Raw genomic sequence first — 22413 nt, 5'->3', positions numbered from 1 at the left:
GACCAGTGGCTGGAACAACATGAACATATGCAATACTGCTCTGGTCTCCTCCCATTTTGCACTGCTACAAATCGCTGTATGGGTGATGAGCAATGCCATATGTGCATAGACCATATGGTATTTTCGCCTTAATCTACAGTTGGCTTGTTCATCATGCACTGTAATATTTTGCTATATGCGTCTAAGTTCAGTTTGTCTTTTGGAAGCTCTTTTTACTTGCTGGAATTAGAGGAATGGAAAACTTAATTTTGCAGTGAACAGTTACTAGTAGTAAAGGATATGATGTAATGCTATAGGTTCAACTGAAGGTAGCCCTTAAAAAGAAAACGTTAAACCAATGTCTAAATCCTTATTGTTAAGGAATCGAGCAATGTAACTTGTGCGTTGTTTTCATTAACATCAATATGGGGAATGAACCTTGGAAAACTTGCCTCCCAAAGAGTTATGTTTTTATGAGCGCTGAATTTTGCCTTTAAACAGGGAGAAGCACATTAAATGTGCGCTAATTATGAGTTTTGCAGCAACTTGACTGTTAACTTGAGGTCTGTGTCTGTATCCACGTTCTGCATTCTTTCAATTCATCTTGGTGTAATATTTTTAAATATTTTAAACAGCAGATGTGCATTGCCTATAGAATTGTGTAAATGTTGATGCACTGTATACAAAATATGTCTCCCATACAATGATCTGTTGACATTATTCTCTGTTGCTTAGCTTCAGACAGTAAAGTCATGACATGTGCTGCTGTTTGGAGGATGCCGAAGGAATTGGAATCAGGCAGTCATGAATCCCCTGATGATTCATCAAGCAACACTCAAACCCTGGAGCTACTCTGTCACCTTGACAACACAGCCCATGGCAATATGGCCTGGTAGGATTCTGCATATTTTATACTCCTAGAAAAGCCTAAAGGATAGACCTGTGCTGTTAGTTTTGTGCAGATTTATATTGCAGAAGCTAAGCTACACACTTTAACACTATTCCATCTTAAAAAAAAAAAAAAAAAAGGTACAAATTGGATTTTTAGTTCCAGATGTTTCATAGATTAAAAACATTTATTATAGTCCTGCAAACACACATGGAGTAACAGCCTGTGTACTGTTTTAATGTGTTTCTCCCCACCTGCCCCCATCTAAAATGTTTCTTGCACAAAGGTACAATGCTTAGCATTTCAGTCTTTTTATGGAATATAAATTTGATGATGTCACACTTCGGTCTTTGTATTTCAGTCTTGACTCAACTGATTTGGCATAAGTGCAAGTAATCTATTGTTTGTTAAGGATAAGAATTCATTATATGATATGTTACCTTTTTAACTACTCTTTTCTGTTGTCTAAGAAAAGATAAGGAGAGCTGCAATACTGCAGAGGGTATTACAGAGGTTTGTTTCCCATTCCTTTCTGTTACTTAAAAGAAAGTTAAATTTATCCATCGTGTATTTGCAAGTTCTTTGCTTTATGGGTATATGACATGTTCCCACTGCTCCCTGAACAGATGCAGGGCAACAAAATGTTAATACGCTCAGTCTATATTTTACCTACTACAGTATTTGACAGAATTTTGGGACCACCCAACCATCTTCCACTGGCAGGAAATGTTGAAACCGTAAGAATATGGTCTGCTGTAGTCCCAGTCTGCTCTCTGTCAGAAAGAATACAGAGTATGTGGTGATCATGCAAGCTGTACAGTCCCTTTCATAATTATCAGGGTTTAAAGAAAAAAATGTGGATTTTTGTAAATGAAAGGTGACAACTCTGAACTGAAACTGAACAAGGATAATGCAACATCAATGTCGGTTATTGCTGTAAGTGTCTTACATGAGAGCAGAAAGGGCCTCTTTGGTTTCTGCATTCAGACACCTGCTGTGTAAGGTATCCATCATTATCTCATTATACTTAAATATATTCTAGTAGGAGTAACTTTTCAATTATGTCAAAGGGAACTATGCTTCAAATCAGTCTCAGTTCCTTTTCACAATCTGGCCACGTAAAAATTTCTATTCGCTAGCTAGTAAAAAAAAATTAGACTTTAGAAGTCTTAATTCAGTTGATTTTTAATTATGTCATACACTGTACCATAAGTTTTAAGCATCTATTTCTAGCCGCTGACTTCTAATTCAAGCCTTGTAGGTTGAATTTCAACTAAAAAAATAAGTAAATAGAAGGTAATATTTATTAGGTGGTTCTTAGACAAGATTGGACTTATTAATGTATTCAAAAGTGTGTTGTTTAGGCTACTTTTTTCTAAAATCTCAGCTTCCTGAATGTTAAATTTTCTTATGGTAATATCTTTTAATTCTTTGCCACTCATTTTCATATGAATACTTCTCTTTATAACTCTTTGAATATATTAAACAGTTCCCTTGCTATTGTTGAAACCTTTTAATAACTAGTTTCCAATATAATTGGGAATGTTGTTTTTTTGTTTGTTTTAACCTTCACCTTTTACCACCTAAGACTTGTACTTTTTGTCTTTGAATGTTACATAATACGTTTGTCTTATGTTGAGATGCCACAACTCTGTGTGGTAGCCTAATCACCAGAGCAGGAATAGGGGGCATATCACTGCTTTATATCAGGATGTGAATTTGTGTGGATGCCAAAAATCAGGTTTTTCCTCTAATATAGCTTGTAAAAAGTTAATGTGTAATTTTCTGTCTCCTGTCATCTGACTTTATTCAGTACTAGTGCTCACAATTACCTGCTACCATTTAATACCCGTTATCTATGTATGTGTGTATATATATGTGTAAAGATTTTAAAATATCCTGTGTTACAGACACATAAAAGGTATAAATGGAATTCTTGGCATTAGTACCGCTCACACAGTCTCAGGCAAGCACAGCTGAGTTAGAGGATCTTGTTCTAGAGCAAGCTTTTCTATTCCTGGTTCAATCGTAGTGGAAACAGCTCACATAAAGGAGTAAAATAAATGGTTTATGCCAAATATGTGTCACTTAACAGGCCATGTCCCACTGAGTGGTGTGTTGACTACGAATGGCAACTTAAATATTCTTTGCTATTACACATTTCAGCTGTTTAGAAAAATATGAAACTACTTGAGACAGTTGCGGTACAATTGTTGTTAGAAGCAATTTTCCTCAATGCCAAGTGTAAATACTTTTCAAACTTGAATGGAAGACAAATATTCTCATGTACACAATCGCTTTGTATGAGATCAGTGGTTGTCTGGCATCATACACTCGCAGTAAGAAGGGCAACGCTTATTCTGGCTCTGTCATTTGCCTTGCCATTAGAGCATGCTCTTGCACATTTTACTCACAAAACACAGGCTGAACACTGAACCCCGGGGTTTAATGTGATTGTTTTTTAATCCACAGAGCACAGTAGAGCAGAGTGCCACAAGCACTACACTCGTTAAGGGTGGAAAAGTTTTTAAGTCATGATAGCTTTTGAAATTACACATTTTAGATTTGATAAAGGCTTAATTTTATAAAGTTGATTTTGAAAATGATAAGTCAGAATGCATGCTTAAAATAGAAAATATAATAAAGAGTTAAAACAATAAACTGGGCTTTCATCACATCTTCATATTCTGGGCAGAGAAGGTGCCATAGTTGACAGTAGAGTTTAGAGATACAGGGTGTAATACTGATCTCAGCCTTTGTGGCACTTAGTATGAACTTCTGTGATTCTGGATAGCAGCTCACGGGAAGGTATTTTGTGTCTTAGCATCCATCGGGCAGGTGCTTCACAATATTAATGGATATGGGTTGCAGGTCATAAGTAATTGAGTTTTGGCTGTAATTAAAAGGAAAAAAAGGAAAAATGTCTTGAAAATGCAACTGTATATTTGGCATCACTGCCTGCCTCAGGGCTTTACTTGCTCATACTTTACTTCATATTTTCCCTGCTCTGCTTTATTTCATAACTTCTTTTTATTAAGACTTATTTTCTTGCATTGTTTTTCTTTTCTGTTAAGAAAGCCTTAGAATTGAAAAATTACCTCACAGATTTTGTAGAATGTGGTTGCTCTACTCTGTGTAATCACAGAGCCAAAGAAGAGATGGTACCGGTCAGTACTTGATTTGGAGACCTTGGATGAAATACCAAATAAAACGCAAGTATTTCAAAAAAAAGTCTGTGGGAATAGTTCCTTTACAGTAACTTTCTCTTTTGTGAATTCAAAATTTAGATTAATATTTTAATGATAAACATTCTCAAGTTCTTGAAACATCTGTGACTTTTTAAAAAAAATTGTCATTTGTCTTCCTCTCATTTCTCTTAGATGTGGTAAAATATTTGCAAGTCCTTATTTAGGATTGAGGGGCACAGTGTTCAGGAACATGAGAGGAAAGTTTAGGATTTTAGTCACAATTGATTGGAAATACCCTTTTGGTCTTGATTCACAGAAGACAACTGGTATTAAATATGTCCCTGCTAGTTTTAGTAAGAAATTTCAGAGACCTTTGAGCACAGAATTCCATAGAGGAGATGAAATAAAGGTAAGGAAACACAGGATTAGTTCTTCTTAACGCCACTAAACAATTGAGCAAAATGAATACTTGACACACCACACCTGGAAGAAAATCCCCCCTTGCATTCCCTAGTACAACCACATTTCTACAAAAGCACAACTTTGCTATAACAATCCTTTCAACCTGAATGAAAGTTTATTTAAGATACATAAGATACTATACATAATATGTTATTGCTCCAATTTCATCATGTCATTGCATTAATGAACACAGTCACCTGATGACACCTTTGCAATCGATGCCCTGCAGACAGGCATGTAAGTGCATTCCAGAAGTGTTTTACTTACTGGTTTTGGCCTTTAAAATAGTTTTTCAAAAAAACCCACAGCCAAAACACGCTAAAACATCATCCCAAGGAAAAAAACTAAGAAATAAGAGAATCTGAAACTCAAAATAAAAGTGAAAATGGTGTCTTTAATAGATCTGACACTTTCACATTGCATTCAGGTAACACTTTTGTTTCCTGTCACGATGTTGGTAATGTTAATTCTTCTGTAGTACAGCTCTATTAGGCATCAGGATATACATGTTAAAATTCCACGTTAGTGTTTCATTAAAAAAAAAATTCCAAAACAATTTAATGATCTCTATATAAGGAATTTAAACCCAGAAGTAACACTTCTAGGAGGATCTTATGGTCTTGAATATATGGTATGTTAACTGTTATATATGCTTTACAGCAAAGGCATGTAATAAACGCAATCATAACATTTTTTGGTATGACAACTGTATCTTATTTTAACACTACATATGTCCCAGTACCAGAAATATAATTGTGAGGAAGGACATCCCTCTAATATTTTTGTATTGAGGTTCCTTTGAGAGCATCAGGAGTGCCAACTGCATGGCCTGGGGTATAAACTGAACTCCAGGGGTTTTTAGGGGTTTTTTTGTAACAGCTGCCCAGCTGATACTAATTGTTTGTGTTATAGGCCTTTCAATTTCTTCACGTAATCCACAAATTTCAGAGTTGTCAGGAGACACATATCAGTGAAGCTGATTAATTGCAGACAGATTCAAAAAGTTATCAGCATTTAAGAGTAATTTTTCCACACCTGGTTTGTTCCACTCATTTACATTCTCCATCAGCCGTCTCTGATACTACAAGGGTGAAGTATAGAGAAAGCTTTTTGGATAAACTTACTATATGACAAGTGTTTTCACTGGGAATGTAACCTACAGCTGCTTTTCAGTACTGTCACTCTCCCCTTCGTATTCTGATCCTTTCTAAAATGGTTAAAATCTTAACTTTATGTTCTACTTCTGTCCTGTCCTCCTTCTTCCTTAATTCTGTGTGATATCCTGAAATCGTCACAGAATTTTGCTCTTTTCAGTCTTTGATTATCCTTCATTGTAAATAAACCCATGTATTGCATATAAATCTAAATGTTCAACCATTTGTTGTCTCTTTCTCACATTTTCTTTCTTACTTTCCCCTTTTATCATCCTCTAAAATGGATAGTAGAACTGGAACTAGTAGAGTAATTTATAATGCTCATGTCTCTTTCATTCACTTTAGTGGTTTTGGCAATTTTGAGTGGTTAGGATTGTGCAAATTTAAAAGTTTAAGCTGTTCAGTGTAATCACATATATTAGGGAATAATTGTGATTCATTAATTGGATAGTGAAATAATAAAACACTGTGTTATGTGCCCAGTTTCTCATGTTGATTTTTGATCAGAATTTATTTGAGTCTAGTCTTGTAAACCTGAGGGAAACTTAATGAAAGTAATATCTGACATAGAAGCAAATACTAAGGGAAAAATATCTGTGTGTCATGTATGTGAACTTGCTCTATGTATTCAGTTAACTTATGACCACTTCTGGTACTTTCAATAGACTTCATATGCTTAAAATGAAAATTAGTTTTGTTGAAGTCTTTGCAGTTGTTTGCGTTTACCTTGGATTTTTAAATCATGATACAGAAAGTAGTACAGAAGTTGTTACTCTACAAGTAAAAAACGATGGGTTTGTAGAGTACTATTTCACTTCTCCTTCCCAACTTGAAAGTAGTTTTTTGCTTCAGTTCTCACCATGTTGTCATATTCCCTAGTTTTACTGCCAAACTAGTTGAGACTTTTTCCCACTGAAAGCTGAGCTATTTTTAAAAGCGTGTGTTTCCTGTGTATGATGCCACTTCAGCTATTCTCAGCACAAAAAAAAAAATAAAAAAAAAATCGCAGTCTGCCCCAACTAACTTTGCAGGTTAAATAGGTAGCAGCTGGTTTTACTTTCAATTTTTATTGAATTGGTTAAAAGATTGTTGGGAAATGTTAAAAATAAAAGCTGGTGCAGAACTGTGGAAAATACTAGTTATGCAGGAGAATTTTAAATGTTCACAAGGAACTAGCTTTGAACTAGTGATCCTGTTTTCTTGGTCTCAGACTCCAGTTTGCTCTCCAAAAGCCTATTAAGCATTTACTATTTAGAATATTTGTTCCTCAGAGGAGAATTCTTTCCTAGCACAATATTTTGGGGTGATTATAGATGAAGTGCTGACACTTGCTTACATGGTAATTAAAAACTTGGGGCTTTGAAATGTCTTGAATGTCTATTGGATGAAAAAATGGTCCTTGTACATTTAGTGTACAAGTACAATTAAGTGTTCAGTCTTGGGCAACGGTGATGCAGCGGTTATTTGGTGAGACCACACAAGCTATCCCACCACTTCTTGCAGTTTATTCACCTCAAATTCCCCCAGCATCCACAGTCACTGGATTAGGGGTGTACATCTGGGCCAGGGCTGTGTAAACCTTTATCTTTCTTGATTTTGCTGTTCTTTTGAACAGAAGGAGTGGTGATTTTCCTCAACTATCAATGCAGATCCTAGGCAAGCATAGTTTTCTTCTTAGGCACATGTTTCAAATCATTACAGAAATGTACTCAGATGAATATTCTGTTGTGTTGGGGTTTTTTTCCGCCCTGTCCAGCCATGCAGATGGCCTGTTTGTTACAAGCAGCAATAAATTAACATGGATATGCTATATCTGTGTTGCCATCTTTTGAAAAATTCCCTATGAAAATACTCAAATTCTGTCCTGCCCCAAAAGTAGATATGTGTTTCTTCTAAAATGAGTCTGCAGAGATTACTTTTGCCCACTCCAGCTGTTTCATGAATAAGCTTGTTTCAGCCCTTAATCTTTACATCTGTATATAGTAAAAACTATCAGCATTGCATGGCCTCCAGGGGCTGGGCAGGACTTTTTCCTGACAGCTCCCTACGTGCTTTCCTGCCAGGCATTCATACTACTAAAAAGTTTTTCCTAGCTTGACCACCTTACTGATCTTTGACAGACAAGACAGTTATATGTTGCTTTCATGACATGTCACACAGCTATAATATTAATTTGGGGGGTTTTTTTTAAGCCCTGTTCAAGCAACAGAATGGAAATGGTGTCAGTGGCAGCAGCTGCTCCACGAGCAGTATTTTGTAGAATGATAGAGGTTATGTGACTTCCGTCCATCTGCTTTGGAAATGAATCCTAGCTTTACATGCAGATTCCCTGCACCACACCCAATTTCGTTAAGAAACTCATATACGTGCTGGGGGGTTCTATTCTGCATGTGCTGTTCATTGCATATAGCAGTTAACTGTGTGACAGTAATCTTATCACTAGTGTCTGCTTATGTGAAATGTGTTGCTCCTTGCTTTGAAGCTTTTTTCCTGTTTGTGTTAAGAAAGAAGGTGAAAACAATTTTTAATACTCATGGAAACCGTAAAACTGCACATACTTTTTCAAACAGTTCTTACTTGACTCTTTGGCCATGTTTCTTGTTGTCAGTCGATTCTTTTTCATATTAATAAATAGGTTTCAGCTCTTCAGTGAGTTGTTCCTAAAACTGTTAAAAAGATTTGTCTGTGTAATAGTGTCTGCAAACCCACCAAGCAGGTACACAGCATTGTGCTTAGTAAAGGGCTTTTTCTAGCATGGGGTATAGACTTCAACAGGCACTGTAAACTATGTTGCCAAAACGCTGCATTCTGATGGTAATTTGACTACATATACTCTAGACCTTTTCTTATTGTAGATATGTCACCAAAAAAACCCTACAGATATAAAGTGTTCTGCTGTCTCAGCACACGTATCTCACATAGACTTGTTCTAAAACACTTGCAAAAAGGAAAAAGTAACTTCCAAAATGTTTTAAAATAACCATTGAGTCCTCAACTATTTTAGCCATCAGTAACAGTAGGATAATTAAAATACTACTGTCAAATATTCATCATGGTAATGTGGCAGAAACTTAAAACTTTTGCAAGAGCTGTCCTGTATGTAGACAGCTTGAGGGTAGACACTTGAGCAATATGGGAAGGTAGGGACGAAACATAATGAAGTTAAAAGGATTTTGCATATTTGCCTAAGAATATTATTTGTTAGTGTTTCTGTCATAATATTTAAGTATTCTTAATATAGATAATCCAGTATTAAGAAAGTTAGGATTTCCTCAAAATAATTAATCTGTTGTACTCTTTAGACTGTATTTGATATTTCAGAGAATGTCAAAGACAATGCATAAACTTTTTAATTAAACCCACCCCTAGAAAAGCTCTTCTCTCTCCTTCAAAACAGAATAAAGGAGAATAAAACAGCCTCCCAGCTTTCCTTTAAAAAACCCCACCACCACTCAGAAACAACCAAAAAAAATACTGGGAGTTCTGTTGGTAAGCTGCCTTTTATATAGTAGAGGTGTTGTGAAAATATCCTGTGACAGTGCATTTTTGATCTTAATAAACTGAAGATGCATTAGTCTTTAACATTACTACTGTGGTCAAACCAAACCAGGTCTGTAATTTCCAGCCTAATGGAAATCACCAGAACAGGTGAAGCCAGGGGTCTTTTACCCTGATATTGTTTTAACTGTATTTAACAGCACTTAAAAGACTAGGAGATGTGTTGTCTGTATGTGATAATTCATTTGTCAGTTCCTCAGGTTGGATAGTCAAAATAGCTGCAGACAAAACTGGGAAGAGTACTGAGGCTTTTTAGGAAAGTCAGTCAGGGATGATGAAGAGGAGAGTTGTCCTCTCTGAGAGAGAGCTGCTGGAGTTCATGGAGCTCTGTCTGGAGATGGGTGATGAGCCAAATGAGAACTTGTGAGTAAGGATTAAAGCGCAGACCACTATGGGTGATAGAGTAATGTGTGTCGTCTGTGGGTTACTCATCAGGAAGAACAATTAGATCATAAAATCATAAATTCATAGAATACCAGGTTGGAAGGGACCTTGAGGATCATCTGGTCCAACCTTTCTTGGCAAAAGCATGGTCTAGACAAGATGGCCCAGCATCCTGTCCAGCTGAATCTTAAAAGTGTCCAATGCTGGGGAATCCATCACTTCCCTGGGGAGATTATTCCAATGGCTGATTGTTCACACTGTGAAAAATTTTCCTCTTGTGTCTAATCAGAATATTCCCAGGAGTAACTTGTACCCATTACCCCTTGTCTTTTCTGTGTGACTCCTTGTCACACAAGGCCTTCTGCAGATAGCTAGAAATAGCCTTGTATTTCCAGGGCCTGGTCCTTGTGGGGGACTTTAATCACACTGGTATCTGCTTGAAGGACAACACAGCAGGGCATAAGCAATCCAGGGAGTTCCTGGAAGGCATTGACAACTTTGTGACCTGAGTGACAGAGTAGCCAATGAAGAGAGATGGTGTGCTGAACCTTATAAAGAAGGAAGAGCTGGTTGTGAATGGAAAGGTAAAAGGCAGCCTTGACTGCAGTGACCATGAGATGGTGGAGTTCAAGATCCTGACCTTGACGAGCAGGGCAAAACCCAAGCTTACAACCCTTGACTTCAGGAGAGCAGACTTTGGCCTCTTCAGGGGTCTGCTTGAATAAGTCCCATGTGATAAGGCCCTAGAGGGAAGAGAGGTCCAAGAAAGCTGTTTAATATTCAAGGATCACCTCCTTCAGGCTCAAGAACAGTCTATCCCAACAAGCATGAAGTGGAGCAAAAAGTCCAGTATATTTAGTGATACGCTGGATATGCTAGTAAGAGGCAAACCTTAAAGGAGAAGGCAATGTCCTAAAAAAATCTAGTATACTTTTTTTACCTTTAAAGCAGAACAACTTCTGGAAAGTTCAATTAATATTCCTCATTTGTCTGGAATAAATACATGTGACAACAAACAGGCAAAATTAGCCTCATAACATCGTTAATCAACTGTAAGGACTTGTCTCCAATACCAAATGAACTTGGAGAACCTCCACAACCTTGATAACACCATGCTACTTTGTAGCGTGGATTCCAATTAGTTTTCTACTCTGTGGGATTTTCGTATGGACTATATCTCTGAATACAGAAGAATCAATCGGCTTCACCCACAAGTCGATGGGAAGGAATTTAGGATTTCTTAGATTAATGCAATATGAATAATTGTAGGTTACACTTGTAAAAACTCTCACTACATGCTCTACAATAACTCTCTATGTATGAAACTTGTGTGTTTTATTGCTTCAAAAATAAATATAGTAGAGCATGGCTGACTGATGTCTTAAGTCTGAAAATGATTGGTCACAGTTTCCTTTCTATAAAGTAGGTCCTGCTGCTATCTGTTTCACCCATTTGGTTGCATAGCTTGTTTGTGCTTTGCATCCACCAGTAATTGCTTTTATTGTGCTGCGAGTATATGCAGAATGTAGGTAAGTTGGTTGAATTACAGACTAGGGATGTTGATTCTCATCTATAATGATTCATGACTTGAAACACTACTAGTGACAGTTTTGGTCAGTTTAGTTCGTATGTAGAGTCTGTATAATCAATTTGCACAATTTTGCTGTTTTAAGCATTATTCGTATGTAAAGCCATGGCCAACCAGACAGAAGTCTGAGATCTATTAATGAACTATGGAGGTGTTCACCTGTTGGTCATAACTTTAAATCATGAATAGCTCAACATGAATTTAATAGTTGTTTCTACAGAAAATATTTAGGAACTCCTACTCAAAATCAATGAGTCCTGCTTTCATGTAACAAATTCACTAGCATGCTTTAGATTATGAACTACTAGGATTCAGACTTTGTTATGTTTATATGTACACAAATACCTTTTCAATGATGGAATTGATTAGGCTTGTAAAGCAAGAATCACAGTTCTTTTTCTCCCTATAAAATTGTTTAATTGCAGCTGCAGTAGACAAGGTGATGTAGTAAGGTAAATACAAATATTGAAGATGACCCTTTATTAGTTTGCATTCTGCTTTATGATTTTTTTCCAAAAGATTTTGAGGCTACCAACACTGTAGTATGATAATTTAAGAAAAAAATATTAAAAACATTTTAGAGGCAAGTGCTTTTTCTGTGTCACCTCTTTGTTGGTATACTCTTGTATTCATTTGTACAACACTTCTTCTGAATCTAAAAATAACTTAAGAGCCAGAATAAAGTCCAGGTGTCTCTGGGGTTCTTGTCAAAAATAATCTTTAACTTAATTTCTCATTCTCCTCAGCAGCCTCTTAGCCAAAAAGGCACCTAAAATAAATTCACCTTATCTTAACTTTCAGGTTTTTAGGAAGCTATGGTTCTTGTTTTATTGTGTCTTGAGGAGTTGTATACCAAAATATATCTCGGTGGCTGAGAATTTTGAGACACGGCATAACTTTCATGTGCTTCCAGCAGCATGAACTTCAATATGCTACAAAATAGCCAGAACTGTTTTTTGCTTGAGAAATGTGGCCACTCTGTAGAGTACTTGGGTAAGGAGTAAGAATTATGGCTGTCCTCAATCTGATCTCCTTACTCTTAGAATAATGTCATAATCACCAGATTAGCAGAGTCACCTTTAAATTTGAATCCTCCTACTGCAAAGAAGGCGGGATATTTGGATTCATAACACATGAATTTTTTTGACGGGCTACACTGAAGCTGCAGGATTCTCTGCTGAGTTACCAAATGTTTAGGCATATATTCTATTTTGCAGCGCATGAGAATTTCCAGTCTAGCAAAACTTTTCCACTTGTAGAAATAAATGGTTGTCACTTCCGTAATTACGGTGAAGCAGTAGTTAATGCTTGCTTTGTGCAATGCATTGTGGCTAACTGCAATTCACATCTATGAAAGCGTTTGCATGTTCTCTATAATTCTCTCTATATTATTCTTTATAATGGAAAACTTTGTTCATTTGTAAATGCTCAGTACATTAATAAATGATGGTGTTAACTATCTTTTCAGCATAAAACACAGATAATAGAGTTCTTTCATGTGTGTGCATTTGAGTGAATATTTTAAATTCTCTTTTTTTCTTTACTAGGAGTGCATTCTCTGTAGGATTTAATTTTTTTACCAAACACTACTAGCTAGAGCTAATTTGAAGCATCAGGAGTCAGATGATAAAATAGGGTAAAAGGCAACAAATACAATTGATTGTCTGCTGTTTACAGATTATCTAAAGAGCAGCCATGAAGTTGACACTCAGTTTCTGAGTGGCAGCTGTGAATTTGACAATTATCTTGTCCATTTCCGAAAACTGTAAGCATCAGCAACTGTTGGCACACTCAGGAAAACGGTATTGCCTGGTTTATCTGGTTTTCTTTTTTAAGATTATCACCACCTCCGCTGTCTCTGAAAATTATTCTAAATGAAAACTTCATTTTTTTCTAAAATTTATATTTTTGAAAGCCCTTTTTTCACTCACCAGTATTTTTTTTTCCTCCTTCTCCATGGTATTTCATATTTAACATTGTTATGACTGCAGAATACAGCTGAGTATGTGACAAAGAATGATTTGAGTAACCTTTGCTTAGATAATAAAATCTGAATGATCACTACAACCACACCCATAAAACAATGAACTTCCGTAAAAGACAAATTAAATAAAAGGAAAATGGGCATCTCACAAGGACAGAGTGAATGTGGAGAGACCTTTTCATTCCAAGGTATGTCAGCTGGGTTATAATTGGCTCTAATTAGCACAATGTATTTAGCTATAAAAATTCTTTGCCTTGAAGCTCAGTGACACTCAAAGATGTGAAATTTCTTCCTACCTTTGAAAACATCAAAGAAAGTGCTTCCAATCTGGCTTTTACAACTGAAAGCTCAGTGATCAGTGCAGGAAAGGGCAAATACATCAACAGGCATAAAAAATATTGATCTCTGGATGGAAGAATTCTTGAAGAGTTAATTGGTCAAACCAGATTTCGTTGTCTGTAATTAAAAATATATCTGTGTATATCAATACCGAATGCCGGTTATACTTTCAGCAATATGTAAGAAAAAATGATGGAATTAACATAACTAAATGTGATCAGAATCTACTTGAAGATTTCTTAGTTACCCAGTCAGTTGTGTGATGATCTGACCTCTTTTAATTTCACTTTGGAAAACTGGACTGTGGAAGGTTATCTGTGATTACATGCAGGTTATAGTGCATTAATTTTTTTATCCTGTTATATGTGTTCATAAAATGTTTTCATATCTTTAAAGGATCTAATTGATATATCTGTGCAGCAGAACTATATGAAATTCTGAAAGACCCGTGCCAGTTGGGTGCTTCTCATTATTATGGGCAAAATGATGGTTGAATGTATAATTGAAACCGCTTCATCATTTTTATTATAAGCGACTGAAAATGAGCGTTGATAAGCTTTTCCAAGTTGTACCATACAACTTTATCAAGAAACACTTTTGATAATAGGTTTGGCAATTTACACACAAAACAGCCTAGTTGAAAGCAGATCATGGAATCATTCTAGTTCCGTGTCCTTGTTTAAAACACACTTAAAAACATGATGGTAGCTTAATGTGCAAAAAGTGATTTTTGTTCTAATACAAGAGAGCTCGTTACAAATGAACTTTTGTAAGTAGTTAATTTCCATGGAATGATAACATAATAAGGATGCAGATCATGGTCCAGCGGAAGATAGATGCAGAAGCTAGTCCTTTCTTTGATCTGCTCTGTTGCCTTAGGGAAAAATTCAGTGGTTGAGGAGTCGGCCAACACACCCTTTTAGTTATAGTTCCAGCTTTTTCATCTACTTGGTGTTAATTTTCTTTTTTTGGCATAGTTCTATTCTGTCTGCATAGCCTGGCATCTACAAACAGCAAACAGGTGCAGTCATCTGCCTGTATATCTAATGCTTGTTTTACTAAAAGTGCCAAGTAAAAAGCAATGAGGCTGTTCATGGGAGAAGCAAGAGGATTTTGAGAGGCAGGTATCAACTGAAAATAACTGAGGTTGTGTTTCACTTACGGTGTGAAAAAATGACATTGTGTCACTCCTTTCTGTTACCTGCAACTTCCTATTTTCTTTTTCTTGTGTTTTATACCATAAGATTAGATGGAGTTCTGTGGCTCAGATCTGGGGCCAGCCAGGTCATACTCACTGTCTTAGGAAGGTAGGAGTAATGCAAAGTTGGGATAAAATAGGATCATGCATACTGTGTAGCACCGAGTTAGGAAAGTAGCTAGTGGCTGCCTAATGTTGGGCCCACTTGTCAAAGGTGCGTCACTCATCATACTACTTTATCTCTTCAATCCAGGTAATGAACTGATTGATGCAAAAAGCTAAACAGGTTAGCAAGCTCATGTCTAGTGATGGATTCTTTGACAAACCTCAAGAGGTGGTACTTCATATATGCACTAAGGATGAGAACAGTGTATCAAATGCCTTTGAATAACTTAAGTTTTTGTCTAGAGAAAGGAAGAAGTTTCTCTATGTAGCTATTGATACTAAAATTGTGTCACTATGAGATGACTGGGAGGTTGCACAACTTTCTTTTAATAGCGTTGGGTATGGAAGTCTATTCTCATTAAATGAGAAGTATTATTCTTCTAACTGTACTGTTATCTCCAGCAAATTTATTAGGGTTATAGTGCATATATTTGGCTGTGCTGCCCATACTGACTGGCTTGAATATGCTGCTTCTCATAGGCAGAACTAGAGATGAGGACTGATTTCTTGCATTCCTTCACGTATAGCACAAAAATGATGAATCACAGGTAAAAAGTATATGTTGAGTCATGATGACAGCTGCTGAACTGGAAGAAGTTTGCATCAAAGCTTTGAGGCTTGTGATTTTTGGTATGTCTTCAAAAAGGATGCACAACGTTACATATGAAGAACTTTGAGGTTTCAAGCTAAAGCATTCGAAGCTGAGTGTACGTCAAGGTCTCAGTTTTTTCCTGTATACGTATGCAGAATGACTGCTACAATGACCTAATCACTGCTTGTTTTCATGATTGCTGTATGAGACAATATACAGAATGGATAACAAATGGACTAACGATTTAGAGCAGCTCTTTTACTATTAGGCTAGCATCTAGGGAAGCTGGATGGCATTCCTTTTTCTGATGGATTTCGACGGGATGTCAAAGATCAGATTTTCAAAAGAAAAAGAAAAGCATGTGTATATTAGGGCTGACTGAAAGATTCCTTAAGCAAGCCTAAGTTTGGTATCCCATAGCTTTTAAGTAACTGATGCCGCAATAATGTTCACCTAGTATGTCTAAAAATTGCTAGATTGCTACCTAATGGCAGATTTTGCACTTAAAATATGGGACGGATTTCAGCTGAAGGAAACCATGAGGAATATAGTTTAATATGTTTTAGAATAGATTATATCTACAGAGGTAAAATGGCTTTCTAGTGCAAATTCTGATTGGTTTTAATGCTAAGTTGTTTTTTTTTTTTTCATTTTCTGTCTTACAGTGTTATGTGGGAACCAATGGGAGATGGTAAAAAGATTATTTCGCTGGCTGATAACAACATATTATTGTGGGATTTGCAGGAAAGTTCAGCCAAAGCTGTGGTAAGAATTTTTTTTAACAAATCATGATATACTTGAATATAGTACAAACAACAACATTCTGTAGCCTAGAATTTGCTGATCTTTCAACTACTCAGAAATACTTGTTGCCTTTAATGGGGAAAGGGGCAGGAGGGGGATGAATACTCTATCAGTTGTCTTGAATACAAGTGTTTAAGAGTAGGCAACTTGGTATTACTGTATCTGTTGCCAGTGGTTAAATATTTTCTTTTTTCTGGAGCTGCTCTTACTTTCCTACTGATTTTACAGTAAGTAATCTAAAATAAAGCAATGTTAAGTTGATAAATGTGTATGAGAGAAAAATTGGTGATCAGTAAAGCCAAAGGTTATTGAATTCAGATAATAGTATATTAACTCATCTTGGTTAATACCATGCAGCCATCTATTTAATTTACAACCCTCGTTGTATGTATAAGCATAATACAAATTTCTCTATTTACTGTGCACTGCTTCGAGTTCTCACTATTAAATTAATCTAGTATCATACTGTTTACATTCAGATTGTTTCACTCATTGTTAAAACCATCTTATTCAGGAACATATATGCAAATGTCATTGGCATTGGCATAGATTTCTGTCTGATTATGCCACCTCTTCTAGATGAACAAAAAAGTCTGCTTATTTATGTATAATGACATAGACTGTATATAGAAAACTTTTAGGCCAGCATCTGCCCTTAAAAATGGAAACTGGTTATATCAAGGACAATATTCAGTTGGTCTGTTGTCACTTCTTGAATTAACTCCTCAGTTTGACTCAGGGTTAGTTTCTTTTCTTGGATGATATGGAATCAGATTTTCAACTGGTAATTGCTTAAAGAGTCAAGACGTTGTGTTTGTAAACTCTTCCCTGTTGTATCATCTGACTGTGCAAATAGATGAAGTCTTGAGTTATTATTATTTTGCTAGATTTTGTGTGGTATCAATGTAATGTAATAAAGTTTAATCCTTTATATTCATAATTAAGCCCTTTGGGTTCCTTCACTAGATGAGGAAACTTTAGCTTTTTTTTCACCTGGAACTTAAGTCAGTGTTATATTACCTTCCAAGGCTTCTTCAAAGTTTATCAAATTGATGTTGAGTTTCTGAAGGTGAGCCTCCAGGGGCTTGTCTGTAGCACTGTATCCACTGGTTTTGCATTACTCCTCCATTAGTCAGTATTTCTTCTCTAATGCCTGCATAACACACAGACTTTTTTGGAATGCCTTCTTTAAACCTGTTGAAGAACTACTTTTGGGGGTGGTGCTGCTTCTGTGCATGTCTCTTTGAAGAGCTGGGACTGCTAGACTACTTAGCATTTTCCCTTTCTCCTCTCTCTCTGGGCAGCTCTGTCCTCTCTTGCTAAAGTTCTTTTGAATGTTAATTTTTTTTCATTGTCCCAACCACTTTCTCATAACTGTCTCAAATTTCTTCCTAATCCTAATCTCTCTGAAATATGATTTCCTTTGGGATGCTGTTTAGTGTGTCACAAGTTTCTCTGTAAGTATGTGTGAGAATCTTGTAATGAACGCCAAATTCTTTATTTTTTTTTTTTCTCATTTTATTTTGCTTGGGATTTATTTACTAAAATTTTGCATGTTATGTCTTCCTTTTACTATCCATTTCATCAAAACTAACCTGCTCTCACTGTCACTCAAATATTTGTGAATGTGACTATGAATTCCATTTTCTTTTCCTTCCATTGCTAGAATTAGGATCTGCATAATTTTGGAGAGTTCTAGACTTCACCAAGCTATGTGATTTCAGCATGATTTTGGAAATCAGTATTCATGTCCTCAAAGCACTATTGAGCTTGCTGATCCCCTCAGTATTTCAGTTAGTATTCCTTACCTAGAATATCTTTTATTCTGTTACTTTTAAAATATGCCTGTACTGCATCAAATATTGATGGCAAAATAAGGACTCCAGAAGGCAAAGTAAGTGATAAAGGAACTAAGGGGATTTAACCTGTGACAGTTGTTATATACTTATAATTGGTAAAAGGAAACAAGAAAAAACAAAAATTAAATTCTGCATCAAAAAACCTGCTTCATCTAATGAAGCTAAGACTGTGAAAGTAGATATATCAACCCTTGACTGACATCTTCAGATAGAAGCATTCTGAAATGTCTGTTCAAAACCTTAGTTTGCAGGAGTTAGGAGTGTCATTTAGATTTTGCAGTTGGGCTCTCAGGAGACCTGATGTAGAATTTGACTGATTCTCTATATTTCTGTCTAAAATAATCTAGTATCACATGTGACTGCACTGTAAATTAGAATTGCTTGTGATTAAAATTTTATCTGGAAATAACTGTTTACTGTTATCAGTCTTCTGCCCCAGCAATTTTGACTTACTCTTAAATGATATTTGCTTCGTCGCTGAGTCGGTGACCACTTTTAAAGTGAAGTTTAATAGTGAAAGTCCATGGAAACTTGACTCTCAGAAAATGTATCTCCAGGCATATAAATCTTAAGCCAGGTGAATCTCTTCTAAGGTGACTGGTATTGTTGCTTTCCTGTTGAATTTTGGTCTGCAAGAAATTTGTCTCAAACACATCTGTGGATTCCTGAGTTAACCAGAGTCCAGCTGAAAAAGACTCTGAGGAAACCATGAGCATCTCTTTAAAATGCCTACCGTAGACTTTCTAGTAATCAAAATTATGACAACTAAAAGTCCAGTATCATAGGCTTTTTCAGGCCTAGACTCAACTGCTGTGTATTTCTGAAATCTTTGAAGATTACGTTCTTCCTAATCAATTAATTCCCTGTTACAATCCATAGAAGGCTGAAACCCAAGAACTGTTGTTCTGTAGCAATTTTATATTTAGAAAAAAATTATGTAGGACTGAAAACAGCAAGAAAAAAAAATGAACACTCCACCCCATCCTTTACTGCTGTACTATTTAAAATGTGAGAGAGAAATTTGTGAGAACAGGTTGGTTAGAAGACAGATAGCATTGGTAGGGGTAAGCAATAAGTATGTTTTCCATTTGGTTATCAACATGAAGGAGTGTTTGTAGGCCAATAAGCTGTTGGTGAAATAGTGATTTCTTTCTGTGTATATCCTGTTTATAAGGGATTATTGAATGCAAAATGTGTCGTAACCCTAAAAAGCACGACTTGTATTTTATTGCTTTTTGGTCAGAGTGTAAAAACACACTTTTCTGGGATATTAATAAAAAGAGCTTTTTTGGCCTTGAAAACAGGTGCAGAACACCCTACAGCAAAAAAAATCAACTCTCACCAGTATTAAAAATGGGTCACGTATTTTAAAAAAAAAAAAAAAGAAAAAAAGGTTTTCTGAAGAGAGATCATGGAAACCATTCACAGTTCCTTTGTCCTTTGGAGGTTATAGCTGATTATACAAGGCATCAATTGGTGCTGTGTAGAAAATTCTTGCCACAAAGTCCACATTTGCTTTATATGCAGGTACACAGGGAGATTATTTAAATGATAAAAAGCATTGTGCTTATTGTTCCTTCGGATAAAAGGTTGTCCATTTTTGGCATGTCTTAGCCACCTGATGTCTTATCACCTAACGTGATATTTGGTTCTAGCAGATGGTGACAAAGCAGTAAGTAACTAGTAAACTTATATGTTCTGTAGGGATTGTTGAGGAGAAAAAGTCTTTAGAAAATACTCCCGTTGTTATAGACTTCTGAGTGAAATAACCATGTAACGTGTGTGTGCATACATTATTTTAACTGAATCAATCAATAGCGTAGGATTAAGATAATAAAAATGTCAGTGTGTTTGAATTTTTTCCCTTTTTGTCAAAACCATGGTGGTGTTCAAGTTGAATGACATCATCATGGTCAGCTAAAATTAGGATTTGGTCCACTGTATCACAGAATCACAGAATCGTAAGGGTTGGAAGGGACCTCAGGAGATCATCTTAGTTACTCTGGTTTATTACAAGGGCATCGCCTTGAGGCTGTCTTGAGATCTCCACGCAACCTCCAGCATGCACAAAATTGTGGCCCATTTCCAGTTGATGAGGGTGTGGTTAAAAAGCAGAAAAATAACACGTGTGACTTATCACAATGAGTTTAGTAATCACTACCATGATTTAAACTTCTTTCAGTTGATACTCTTCAGAAATTCTAAATATTTATGGACTTAGTTGTTTAAGGTGTCTTCAGTATCCCATCTTCACTGAGGAGGTAGTCAGGATCAAATAAGCATGTGTAGTGTAAGCCTATTAATATTTCACAAATGGAATAATGTCTTCTTCAGTGGTCTTGTCTAGAATATGCTTGAACATCCATCAGATTTTTAGTCTTACAAACTTTTTAGTAAGATGTGAGAGTTCCTTGGTGTTCACTTCTCTGTGGTTTTTTGTGATTTGTTTAAAACACAGCTGCAACTGTAGGGATAGGAAAACTGAAGTTAATAAACATTTATTTTTTAAAAAAAAGGCATTCAGAAGTCAAAAGGCACATTTTCTCATTTATCAAGTAAAAGGCTTTTGCTTTTTTATCTTTCAAAAAATTTCTAGGTGTTTAAAAATATTTATATTTTACTTACCTCACATTGTAATGGCCATTTTTTCTAAGAAAGGAAAACGGTCATTACCTTAAAGAAAATGCAGGATATCAATGTATTGATAAATATTAACAGATTGATGCAGTTGTTAAGCCTTTACATAGAAATTTGCATCTTTTTCTCTTCCTGTATAATGAACGATAAACCCTTTTTTTCAAATGAGAAAATGGTGAAACTAAGACACTAATTTGTGTGCTAATATTGCACGCTCTACCAAGTGGATTGATTTTAATTAACAGAAAAGAAAACTTCATATTTTTAACATTTTTATGCTCGCCTCTATTTTCTTACAAAAACATCGCTTCTCTGTCACTGGTCACCATTTATATGTACAAAGAAATGTAACAATTACTTTAATTTGGTACTCTTTTTTTGTTATCCAGAAAGATGTTATATGAATTTCTAAATTAATTAAATTAGAGCATTAGAACATCCTCTGTTTTCTAAATATTTTGTTCTTGGGAGATGTTTTCTAATGGTTTGTGTCAAAGTCTATTTGAGGGAAACAACTGACCTTCCAAATGCATGACATAATTACTAATTTTTAGTCATTCTACCTAACCAAAAAACCAAAAAAACCCAAAACAAACCCCAAGTTGTGCATATAAAAATTTATTTATTGGATGAAGACAGTATACTGAGGGAACAGAACTACATGTTTCCAGTTACCATTTAGTCCAGAAGTTTATAGAACTTTGGAACTGGTCTTTTCACATTGTTTTTCATAACATGTGAGAGAAGAGAATTACAACCCCCTCAGCTACCCTCAGAAGCGAAGTTGATCAATTCTGCCATTTGTCTGCTTCATGCTGCTCAGTTCTAAGAATGGTTACACTGATCCATACCCAAGTCCATCCAACTCCCAGTATTCTGCTTGAAACAGTGGCCATAAGAGACTCTTAAGGAAAAGCTCAATGGAGCAAATCTATTGGATACCTTGCCCTTAATGCTCAGTCTTCTACTCTTTTCAGTCCAAGGATTTTTCTGAGTCTGGTTGGGTTTGTCTACTTAGCGTATCCCTCAGTAGATCTTTCTTCCAAGTACTTCCCTATTCTGTTCTCGGACATAAGTAAGCTTTATGCATTCAAGCATCTTTTGGCAAGGAGGCCATTGGGTGGAGAACTACTTGCTTTTGTTTACTGTTGGATCTGACTTCTACAGGCTTTGTTCAACGGCCCTTAGCTCTTTTTTTTGGAAGAGGGCATGAATCACAGAATCACAGAATCGCAAGGGTTGGAAGGGACCTCGGGAGATCATCTAGTCCAACCCCCCTGCTAAAGCAGGTTCTCCTAGAGCAATCTACACAGGACTTCATCCAGGCAGGCTTTGAATATCTCCAGAGAAGGAGACTCCACAACCTCCCTGGGCAGCCCATTCCAGTGCTCTGTCACCCTTAGAGTAAAGAAGTTTTTCCTCATATTCAACTGAAACCTCTTATGTTTCAGTTTGCACCCATTGCCCCTAGTCCTGTCGCTGGACACAACTGCAAACAGACTGCTTCCATCCTCGTGACTTCCGCCCTTAAGATATTTGTATGTGTTGATGAGATCCCCTCTCAGTCTTCTCTTCTTCAGGCTGAACAAGCCCAACTCTCTCAGCCTTTCCTCGTAGGGGAGGTGCTCCAGTC

At 36.2% G+C, this 22413-nt stretch overlaps 1 protein-coding gene across 4 annotated transcripts in view; it reads left to right on the top strand.

The window, feature by feature from the left end:
- Positions 1-22413, top strand: part of EIPR1 (EARP complex and GARP complex interacting protein 1) — a 76201-nt gene that overhangs the window by 28205 nt on the left and 25583 nt on the right. For all 4 annotated transcript variants that reach the window (XR_004841377.1, XM_035889914.1, XM_035889915.1 and 1 more), the window contains exons 3-4: positions 715-871; positions 16146-16245. Coding sequence is in view for 3 of the 4 variants with exons in the window: in XM_035889914.1 (XP_035745807.1) it covers positions 715-871; positions 16146-16245 (257 nt within the window). In the remaining variant the exon portion in view is untranslated. The remainder of the gene's footprint in view (positions 1-714; positions 872-16145; positions 16246-22413) is intronic.

The sequence above is a fragment of the Egretta garzetta genome, unplaced genomic scaffold (assembly GCF_000687185.1).
Source record: "Egretta garzetta isolate BGI_Z169 unplaced genomic scaffold, ASM68718v1 scaffold62, whole genome shotgun sequence".
Classification (NCBI taxonomy): Eukaryota; Metazoa; Chordata; class Aves; order Pelecaniformes; family Ardeidae; genus Egretta; species Egretta garzetta.
This window is presented reverse-complemented; position numbering and strand designations above follow the sequence as displayed.